Source organism: Panicum virgatum, chromosome 9N (assembly GCF_016808335.1).
Source record: "Panicum virgatum strain AP13 chromosome 9N, P.virgatum_v5, whole genome shotgun sequence".
Classification (NCBI taxonomy): Eukaryota; Viridiplantae; Streptophyta; class Magnoliopsida; order Poales; family Poaceae; genus Panicum; species Panicum virgatum.
In genome coordinates this window covers 71,686,818-71,697,707 of record NC_053153.1, presented here as the reverse complement: position 1 = coordinate 71,697,707, position 10,890 = coordinate 71,686,818, and the positions used below count along the sequence as shown (strand labels likewise).

Sequence of the window (10,890 nt, the reverse complement as noted above, 5' to 3'; positions counted from 1 at the left end):
TTTTTTTCATAGCAGCAATAATCCAGACTGGTTAATTAATTAGTAGAAGTCATTTATTTTGTTTTCTAGGGCCTTTGCTTTTATTTGGGATTACACAAAAAGCTGCACGTTGCTCTCTCTGTTGGCTGAGATAGCATTGGCTGATGACACCAACATTTTTATTGTTTTTAGTAGGTAACCAAAATATAACCAACATATATAGATAACTAAATGCGGATCCATGAACTAGAGATGCACATGAAATCACACACGGTTTATTCGCTAGAGCACTATATATGCAAAATTAAAAATCAATACCCCGGTCTTCAAAAACTCGATTCTCCTAAATTTATTTGGAAACTGAGTTTTAAGAGTTGCAGCACAACATCCACTTTCAACGACACAGTGGAAACCGCCCCCAGGAAACAGGGGCATACGTAGGTCTACAAGCTAAGCAACATCAACTGCAGTCGTAGTAACATGTAAATTATTGTCCAGTCAAAGAAATGCTTGACTGACTGACCAAAACAATATGCCTTTTCCATCTCATCAGCTCAAACCGAGGAGCCAGTCATTTGGCCACATGCATGCACCCTTCTAGAGGAATGGAGTTCATATATACGAGTCCCGTTAGAAATTAAATGACCCTTTCATACACTGTACTGTAGTGTTGCACCCATATAGCAAACTAACATGACCGGCAACCATCTGCCAAAATATTCAATTAATTCTGCTATTTGAATTTATAGGTTATCTTACTCGATCTGTACAGTTGAATTGATTGACTTTGATATATATTTATGTGTACATTATTTGAGACGCTGATTCAGAAATCTGACCTACCCTTAGAAGATATTTCTTATTAGCACATTCTATTTTTAGCATATACAAATTAGTTTCATTTATCATAATGTACAATAATCACTGCTTGTTAAATATAATGCTACTGCCGTTACGTTAAAAAAATATATAATGCTACTATACTTTCAAAAAAATATATAATGCTACTACTGCAGTTTCGATGCATTATTTAGACTAGGAAAGCAAGATTATTAGTAGCTTCTGAAAGCAGCATATATAGAACCATGGGGTTTTCATAAAATCTTGCAATTAATATGGAACGGTAACAAAGGTAATACTGTTCCTACTACATGTCAATTCTAGCACTACTCTCGATCGATCCCCAGCACTCTTGTTTGTCTTGGAGACAATCCAAACCGGAGCATATATCAAGCAAGTGGGCACGCCATTGCACCCCAGCTGGTTAACAACAAGATGGATACGCGAAAACCGGCCAATGCTGCTTACCTACTCCCTGCTCGCCATCGCCCGTCACCGACCCCAATCTCCCTCGTTATTGCCGCGCGCCAACTCTCTCCATGCCACTCATCATCAACTTGTTCTCCGCAACATTTGATTGCTCCCTCCATCCAGCTCATCTTGAGTGTGGCGGCGGCGGCGGCGGATGCTCGAGCTTCACGCCGCCGGACCGGTGGCGGTCCACGAGCTCCCTCGCCAGCGCCTGCAGGTCACCGCTGCCGGCGCCCGAGGTCTCTGCCATGCCGGAGCCGCCCCTGACGGGCGCGCCATACGGCGTCGGTTGCCGAAGCTGGTGGTGGTGCTGCTGCTGCTGGACCGCCCACTGCGGCGGCTGCGCATGCGGCGGTGGGTCGAAGAGCGCGGACAGGTCGACGGTGGTGGGGACGCTGGTCGACGACGGCAGGTCCGCGATGGAAAAGGGCCCCGGCATCGGCATCTGCGGCGGGGCCGGCAGCGGCGGCGGGGACGGCAGCTCCAGCGTGGCGAGGTGGGCTTGCAGGTAGGTCAGCTCGGCCTGGAGATTCACCACCTGGGGAATGATCACCGGACGTGACATTCATGCACCAACAGTAAATTGTTACGTGCAAACTTCAAACCACACAATCATGTACAGATACATACATATATAAAAATTGCAAAAGGACGCGTCACGCAAACAATGCAGAAACGCAATGAACTGAAAGGTGTCAAAAGATGGCAAGATTGGCAAAAAGAATGCAGGTTTTGGATCTTCTAGGAGGACTGGAGATCGGCGCTGGAGCTATTCTTTTCAGGGCCTCAGGGGTCAGATCGAGAACTAACCCAATGCAAGCTGGTACCAGTAGTAGTATGTACTAGTAGCAGTGTACTTGCTTGTTGGTTCGTGCCAAGCCCAAGATACACAGGTACACACAAACACATGCGGCATACGCATGCGGTGTATACACACTACGTGGCTAGCTTTGACGGGTGGTGGGATCGGACGGCCCGGATAGATGCGACGGATGAGACGTGCATATCATTCACCGCCGGGTGCAGGCAGGCCTCCCGGATTAGCGCTTGGCGTGCCTCTTTTTGCACTGCCGTTGCTTGGCTTGGCAGTGTTGATTTCCTCATGAAAGGGGACTTGCCTTCCTCGAGAAAGAAACACGCCCGGCTGCTCCAGAATCTTAATAATTATCTCCGGGCCGGGCGAATTCAGAAAAAAAAAACACCCAGATCCACACGCAAATGATACCAAGGAAATCTGTCTACTAGGCATCCGTGATCGATCGATCATGCATGCAAGGTTCGTTTCCAAACTGGCGAGCGAGCGAGCGATCGAAAGATCCAATCAGAAGCAGCAGCTAGGTAGCTAGCGGCATCACATCCTACCTGCTGCTGGAGCGCGAAGATGTGGGCGACGCAGCCGTAGACGGGGTCGCGGAGGCGCGCCTGGGCCTCGTAGCAGATGGTGACGACGGCGTCGAGGCGCTTGTGCGCCGGGATCTGGAGCAGCAGCTTGGAGACGTTGCTGGCGCCGAACACCTTGTGCACCGCCGCGAAGTGCGCCGCGCCCTGCTCCGAGTCGAAGTAGGGCGCGAAGATGCAGCCGCTCACGCACTTGCGCCGGAGGAACTTGCACGCGCCGCAGGGCCCGCCGCCGCCGCCGCTTCCCCCGCTGCCGCTGCCGCTCGGCCCCCCGCCGCCGCCGCCGCCGCCGCCGCCGCCAAGCGTGCTGGTGCCGCCTCCCGCGCTCATTGCCCTCAGGTGCCCTGCCCTCGAGGACCTTTTATCTATCTCCCCGCGCCGCCCGCCTGCCTGCTCCACTGGCCGGGGGTCGGGTCGGGCTTACTAGTTATAGGGATAAAACAATGGCGAGGGCAGGCAAGGCAGAGAGAGAAAGAGAGCCAGAGAGGGGAGGAAGAATAGGGGAGGGCTTGGCAATATAGAAGCCTAGCGAGGGCATATGTGTAAACGTGGAAAAACTCTCTCTCGGTCTCTCCCTCCTCTCTCCCTTCCCTTCTGGTGTTTGTCCTATTGGTGGAAGGTCATAGGGGTTCCAACTCCATTTCCTTTCCGTTCCATTCCGTTTTTATTTCTGCTGATTAATCCCTTCTTCCATAGAAGCATATATTCTTCTCGAAGTGGCTTTACGAGCTCGTGTATGTGCCGCTTTGTTTCCGTGGTATTGGTTGATGAGACTTTAAGGACACGGCATGGAGGAGGCCTAGCAGCAGCGGCTGCTACTGGTGCTGGTACCTCCCCTTTCCCTCCCAACACACTTCCCTTTCTGCACCTTTCGCTCTCTCGAGGGCTAGAAGATTGAGTGAAGCAAACATGTATGCGCCACGCGAGAGACCTCCATCTCTCTCTCCCTCCCTCTCCCTCTCCCTATTTGCATCGACGATGTCTCCATCCCTCTCTCTAGAAAAACATTCACTGGAGCATGGGCCCGCTGGCAGTGGCGGGGCACACGGCGAGCTCCTGCCAGCCGAGGGGTCTCCCTCACCCACATTCCGCTGCAACAGCACACAGCAGGCAGCAGCAGCTCTAGTCCCCCACGTGATCCGAACATGATATCCTGCTTCCAGTCCACACGCCATATGTGTGCGCGTGCGCCTTTGTTTTGCGGCCGAGCTCGCCGGTGATTTCACTTGCCATCCGGCCTACTACTGGTAGCAATAAGCTGCAGGCAAGCAGTAGAGGCTACAGCCAGGGCCGGCTGCCCGGGGGCTTGACGTTTCGGTCAAAGGCTTTGCCCGCCGGCCGGCACGCACGCAGCGGGGCACTGTGCGCTCGTTCCAGCCCACGTAGGGTGATCTGATCGCTCGACGCTGCTGCTGCATACGGAGGCTCTGCCTAGCTAGTGGTGGCGACGTGTTCGCCCGCCACGTCCGACTGAACTGTCACAAAGATTTCTTTCTTTCTTTCTTTACATCTTCTTCTTCTTCTTCTTCTTAATTAGTCTTCCTTTTTGTTATCTTTTTTTTTCGGAGGGGGATATACAGTTGGATCACGGCAAATAATTACTGATCCGTATGCGATACTGATGGGAGGTTAGACTGGATCATTTAACATACAGGCACCGCTATCTCGATATTTGGCAATGATAATGTGCAAGATATTTTCGCAGATTCTGTATTAAGGTAAGTGTAGGCATCAGCCGGTGTGCCGTACAGCTATCTTCTCTTCTCTACATACGAAATGAACGTACATAACTTTTTTTTTGGCCCTCCTAAGAGCATCTCCAAGAATCTTTCTAAATTTCATTCTCTAAATCATCATTTGGAGAATCCTCTTCATAAAAATCGTTTACTATATATGTTTACTCTCCATTAGCTTTTCTATATTTTGTTTACACTCTAGAGAGTTATTTTTGCTATCTATCTTTGGCTAGCGAGAAATCCGAAATAGATGATGGCTATATATATTTGGATAACCACTTAGAGAAGCTTTTGGATGGTATTTTCTTATCAAAATCTCTATTTCTAATAATTAGGATGGATATAGAGAGTCTCTTGGAGTTGCTCTAATAATACCATCTATTATCTTATTATTTGGCCAACAAACGAAACCTCCATGTTCGCTCTCAAGGTCTAGAAATTCCCACGTTAATTGGAGAAAAATAAAAAAATAAAAATTACCCACCGCTGCCATTACAATAAAAATTAGCCTAAAATACACCTGTGTCTAATTAAAAATTACCCACCAATGTCATTATGAAAAATTAATTACAATAAAAATTAGCCTAAAATACCCCTGTGTCTAATTAAAAATTACCCACCAATGCCATTATAAAAAATTAAATATAAAATATCATTTAGCTATGTATCAATTACAGGCATATTATTAATAAAAACTAAAGCTAACAACAATTAGCCAAAATAAAAAGAAAATAAGAATAATTATATGCATAATATTATTAAAGCTCAATAAATCAAATTATTATTATAGGTAGATCATATTTGAATTGTTTTAACCAATAATAAAAAATAATTTACGATAATGAATAGGGTGATGTATGGTAACAAATAGTATAATCTTTAAAAATAGTAAGAATACAATGACATACAAATTTTTGAATTTCCAATGCTAGCCGCACAAATGCGCGGGTCATACGCCTAGTTTCATACAAACAACAACAATGTGGCAGCCACGCGCTTCGTCTCGCTCGATGGCCCGTTTCATCCTTTCTCGCTGCAAAGCCATGGATTCCGATCGAAAAAAAAAAGAAGGCTTTACCTTTAACCTAAACGATGACCACCGCCCTCACCCCTCATGCGGAGGAATTAATTGAGAGGGCACGCAAGAGAGAGGCCCCATGCGTCGACCTGCTGGCTCTCTTCTTCTTCTTCCACCTTGGAAAGCACGGCAGCTTTGCGCGCCCCAAAGAACGCCACGTACGTTTTTTTTTTGCAAGCTCCACCAGCTACTGTGCGGAGGAAGGAACCGCGTCGACGGCCTCCCCTTCGCGTACGGCGCGGGGCGGCTGCTGGTCGAGCTCCCCGCACAGACGCGTGGAAGCAAGCTAGGTCACCGACATGACCGCCACGAACGAACGCTGATCGCCGATGATCTCTCAAGCAAAGCTGGTGAAAGGTGAAATCATCGCCGGCCACTGCAAGAAAAATAGACATTAGTACCGGGCGGAACCCCGGTTAGTACCGGTTACCCGCCCGGTACCACCTAATCGGTACTAAAAGCATTTGTATTTAGTACCGGTCGGGATGACCGGTACTAAATAGCACATTTAGTACCGGTCACCACTACCAACTGGCACTAAAGAAATTTTGGCGCGAAAAAAAATAGATTTGTTCTCCCGCTTCTCATCCTTCTCTCTCCTCTCGTCTTTTTTTCTACCACCGTCTGCTTCATCATCTTTCTCCTCTGCTCTTCAGGAATTAAGAACAGAGAAAATGATATGTAGATGACGGTGAGAAGAAATCTGAGAGAAGTAAGAAAAGAGGTGAGGAGCCGGAGAAACTTTATTTAGATTACAACAGGAGACTCAAGATTACAAAAAAAAATTATACAACAAGAGAGATTCAACATGAAAAGATTCAACAATCAACTATATATCCGAAAATGAAAAAAAATTAACTACATATACAAGCCGGTCGTCTCGTGGCTGACCGAGCTCGCGCGCTCCGCCGCCGCCGTAGCCTGGCCCAGCCCGCGCGCTCCTCCGCCGCCGCAGCCTGGCCCAGCCCGCGCGCTCCGCCGCCGCCGGCAACAATGAAACTTTTGCTATTACTGGGTTACAAAAAAGATTGTGGCCAATAACTACACTAGTGCTCTGGTTTTATGCGTGCAGATGCTGCAAAAAAACAGTGCGTAGTGGCCATATTGGGCATCAAAACTAGTAAGCAATATCTATGGTGGCACGGTGTGATGTGCTGAATGAAAAGCAGAGCACAGGCCGTGGATGTCGCTTCCATCTCTTCCCAAAGACGAGCGCACGAGGGAAGGAGCTCACCTTGCCGAGGATGCAGCACCTTTAGTGCACCACTGGAGTGCAGGCCCCGTGTGGGAGTCGTGCCTAAGGTTCACCAAAGCGGTGGGAACCGGTCCAGTTTGACCGGTTACCGGTCAAACTGGTCCGGATCGGTTCCGGTTTCGGCCGGTACTCAACCGGCCAAAATTCAAAATTTAAATTTAAATTCAAAAAATAAAAAATTCTCAAAAAATTCCTAAAAATACTACAAGGTGCGATGAATCTAATGGTATCAAATTTTCTTAAAAATTCGTTCATTTAGTATAGTTTGCGGGGATTTAAAGTTAAATCAAAAAAAGAAAAAGAAAAAATGGGCCGGCCCATTAAGCCCCACCGGTCAAACCGGCCGGTAAACCAGTCAAACCGGCCGGTAAACCGGTTGCACGGGAGCTTTTGAATCTGGATTTGAATTCAAACCGGTCAAACCAACCAGTTAACCGGTAAAACCGGCCGGTAAACCGGTAAAACCGGCCGGTAAACTGGTCGGAACCGGTTGCACGGGAGCTTTTGAATTTGGATTTGAATTCAACCGGTTTCCACCGGTTACCGGTCAAATCGGTCCAGTAAACCGCTACCGGAGGGCGGCGGTTTGACCGGACCGGTCGGTTTGGTTAACCCTGGTCGTGCCTCCCTTCGCAGCGCCTCCAGTCGCCGAGGATGAATCGCAGTCGACCCCGCTCCGGAGCGCTCCCCTCGTTGAGGATGAATCGGCGGGCAGCGTGATCCCCTCCTGGATCCCCGGCGTGGCTCCCCCTCGACGAGGATGAATCGCAGTGCGGGCGGCGTGATCCGTCCTGGATCCCGGCGCGGCGCCCCCTTGTCGAGGAAGAATCGCGGGCGGCGTGGATCCCCGCCTGGCTCCCGACGCGGCTCCCACTCGGCGAGGACGAATCACCAGACGGCGTGGATCACCTGGCTCCCGGCGCCACCCACCCATCTGCTCAAGAGAGGAGAGTGGAAGAAGGAAAAAGAGAAGAGGATAGGAAAAGGAGAAGGGATCGATGAAGAGTAATAAACACCTCTGTCGGTCACCGAGTTTTTTTGCGTGGTCATTTAGTACCGGGTGGAGGTTCCACCCGGTACTAATAGGATATTTTTTTATACCGGGTGGAGTCTCTACCCGGTATTAAATATTTTATGTGTTATTTAGTACCGGCTGGAGCCACTAGCCGGCACTAAATGGTTACCTTCCAGTGTTGGTGGTGCTCTTTAATACTACGAGCCGGTACTAAATGATCTCTGTAGATACTGTGCTATAGGATCGGTACTAATATGTATGTTAGTATCGGGTGAAATACAACCGGTACTTACAGCTGCGGACGAATGACCATTTCTCTAGTAGTGGGCCGATCGGTCTGGCCAGAAGCTGCGCGGTTACTGGACTTTTTGGTCGTGGATCATGGGAAAACTGCCCTGCAGGGCGCGCGGCGACGACGCGGCAGGCAGCCTCGAGGAAAACAGGGGGCGAGGATGCTCGGGGAGCTGCCTTGTAACGTTGCTCTCGTTCGCTTGCAGGGCGGCCTCGACAATCCATGTGATGTCAGGTACCTGCCAAAACATGTGTGTGGCGACCAGGGTAAAATTTCACCACAAAAAAGACTGCCGTGCATGCTAAGTGTCAGATTACTGCTAACAAATCCACTCCTTAAGCAGTACTACGACCTTTGCACAGCGGATTGCTCGATCACAATTCACAAGTCTCCCCATTACTTATTCCCATTTGCTTGCACGGAGTTACCCAAGCCACAACACACGGAAAGTGTAGAGCTGACACGTCAACTTGATGGCGTGACATGGGCAGGTACCTAGGCACCTAGGGATCACGGCCGTAGTGGAGGCAAGTCGCAAGTCCATAAAATTCCTAACTGCGACTGGGAGGGGAGCCACCACACCCGAGTTTTGGTACTAGGGTTTTTTTTTGGAACATTAGCTCAATGATAATTTTGAATGCTAATGTTTAGCCTTCAATAAGTAGACTAATGTTTAGTTTAAGATGGGCTGTTTGGATACATGGGATAATTTTGGACTAATATGCATACACCCTAATATATGCACTAACCTCCACCCTCTCTCTCTCTCCTAGGAACTCACCCTTTCTCGTGGGGCTCATAAAAAGTTAGCCCTATTAACACCTCTTGGAGGGACTAAGAATTTGGGATGGGATAATTGTTTTTAGCCCAAAATTATCTTAGCTGTTTGGATACATGAGGGATAATTTAGAGGTAAAAGGTGAGGGATAACCATTATTCCTATATATCAAAACATGGCCTATCTATAGTACATGAATGTGAACAGTACTGCAAGTCTAACTCTACCACTATTTATTCCAAAATTAAAACTGTCTAGCTATAATAAATAGCAGAATCCCCCCCCCCCCCAAAACCCCCCTCCGCAGAAGAAATATTTTCAACTTCCAATGCTCTTTGTTCAATGCAAATGTGAGCAACTAATCATCGCATAGGTAAGATTAATTAGGAGTAGTTGCATAACCATGTGTCCCATGATTTTGATGGGATTACATCATTGTTTCTCATTTCTATAGCTAGTATTTGCTTTATATAGCTAGTCCTAGGTATGAAATGTGGTGACGGGTACAAATCCCATTCCTCAAACCACACAATATTAAATATGGAGTTACTTCTTCCGATCATAAGTATGAATTTATTAGGACATCAATACAACCTCCAATATAATACTTTGAATACATCGTATATAGTAAATAAAAGGTATGCCATGAAAGTATTCTTTCCTAGAAAAAATAAGGGAGTATTTTTTTTAAATATCTTGACTGAGGGCAAATCTAAATGGACTTGCACCTGTTGTTGGAGGAAAAAATAGGATCGAATGGTCCTCAATGAGACACATCACACCAAGTATAAGTAGCAATTATGAGTGACGTACACTACTACAAAATAGGCCTTTGTTCCAGGCCATTTGTCCCGGTTGCCTTTGGGCCCGGGACAATAGGTGGCTTTTGTTCCGGGTCCAAAGGCTAGCCGGACCAGCAGGGGTGACAGGGGCCTTTTGTCCCGGTTGGAGGTACCAACCCGGACAAAAGGTCCCCATTTTGTCCCGGTTGGTGGCTCCACCCGGGATAAAAGACCACCCTTTTATCCCGGTTGGTAACACCAACCCGGACAAAAGGGTGACCCTTTTATCCCGGTTGGTGGCACCAACCCGGACAAAAGGACTCTTTTGTCCCGGTTGGTGTTACCAATCCGGATAAAAAGCCCCTCCACGTGATAGTTCAAAAGGGAGTTATTCTTTACTGAGTCACATGTACTACTTAGGTGAGTTGGCAAGGAAGCTATGAGCTAGGTAATAGGTCTTGGGTTCAAATCCCGCAGGGCGTAAAGATTTTTTAGCACGAGGGACATTTTGTCCCGGTTCTACCAGGCTTTTGTCCCGGCAGCCGAATCCCGGTTCCAAAACCGGGACAAATAGCCCTTTGGAACCGGGACAAATGGCTCGATCTGTAGTAGTGGTAGTTTTGGATATATATACATGCGGTACCGGTTAAACCTCTGAAGCGTCGATCATGCGCGCCATTTCAGTATGCATCATTATTAGAAACATAGGTTGAGATATGAGCCATACGGTGGGCAGTTGCGTCCATACACATAAACTCCACTCTCAAAAAGTCATGTATGTAAGTTTGTCTCAAAACTAATTTCGTAGTGATTGTTGTTGTCCTTAAACACTCCTATATCACAGAAATTTGGCGTTATTTTTTAGAGAGACATGGCCCTAACCAGAACTACATGTTTATTAGCACTTTGGCTACCGGAGGAGAAGTGCTTAATTAAGACGGCATATTTTCACACATTCCATTTTTTTAAAAAGAAGAAAACGAAAAAAAAGTGCGAGCGCCGTGGCGCGTCTCCATTACACCTAGGGGAAGTGGCATTGGTAGGAGTAAGCACAATTGTTTTAGTTGTTCCTTTCCATTCGTGTGGTCAGCGTATAGAAATCACCAACGCTTGGCTGCTAGAGGGCTTGTTTGGTTACAGGGACTTTTTTAAGTTCCGGGAACTTTTTAGTATTTAGAAGTATTAAATAAAAGTTAATTATAAAACTAACTGCAGAACCCTGGGGCTAAATTGCGAGACGAATCTAATGAGGTATATTAATCTATG

General features: G+C 47.5%; 1 protein-coding gene across 1 annotated transcript; it reads right to left on the bottom strand.

Moving 5' to 3' along the window:
• Window positions 1–1,075: 1,075 nt before the first annotated feature.
• Window positions 1,076–3,307, bottom strand: LOC120687832 (LOB domain-containing protein 18-like). The gene is made up of 2 exons (XM_039969872.1): window positions 2,653–3,307; window positions 1,076–1,828 (listed from the first exon to the last, which is right to left on the bottom strand). The coding sequence occupies exons 1-2, from the start codon at window positions 3,016–3,018 to the stop codon at window positions 1,415–1,417; spliced, it is 780 nt and encodes a 259-aa protein (XP_039825806.1). The 5' UTR covers window positions 3,019–3,307; the 3' UTR covers window positions 1,076–1,414.
• Between the last annotated feature and the right edge of the window lie 7,583 nt (window positions 3,308–10,890).

Excerpts from the sequence above, each read along its gene's own strand:
- LOC120687832 (XM_039969872.1), bottom strand. The coding sequence starts at position 3,018 with ATGAGCGCGGGAGGCGGCACCAGCACGCTTGGCGGCGGCGGCGGCGGC. Across the intron at positions 1,829-2,652 it reads TCTTCGCGCTCCAGCAGCAG|GTGGTGAATCTCCAGGCCGA; the intron begins GTAGGATGTGAT and ends ATCATTCCCCAG.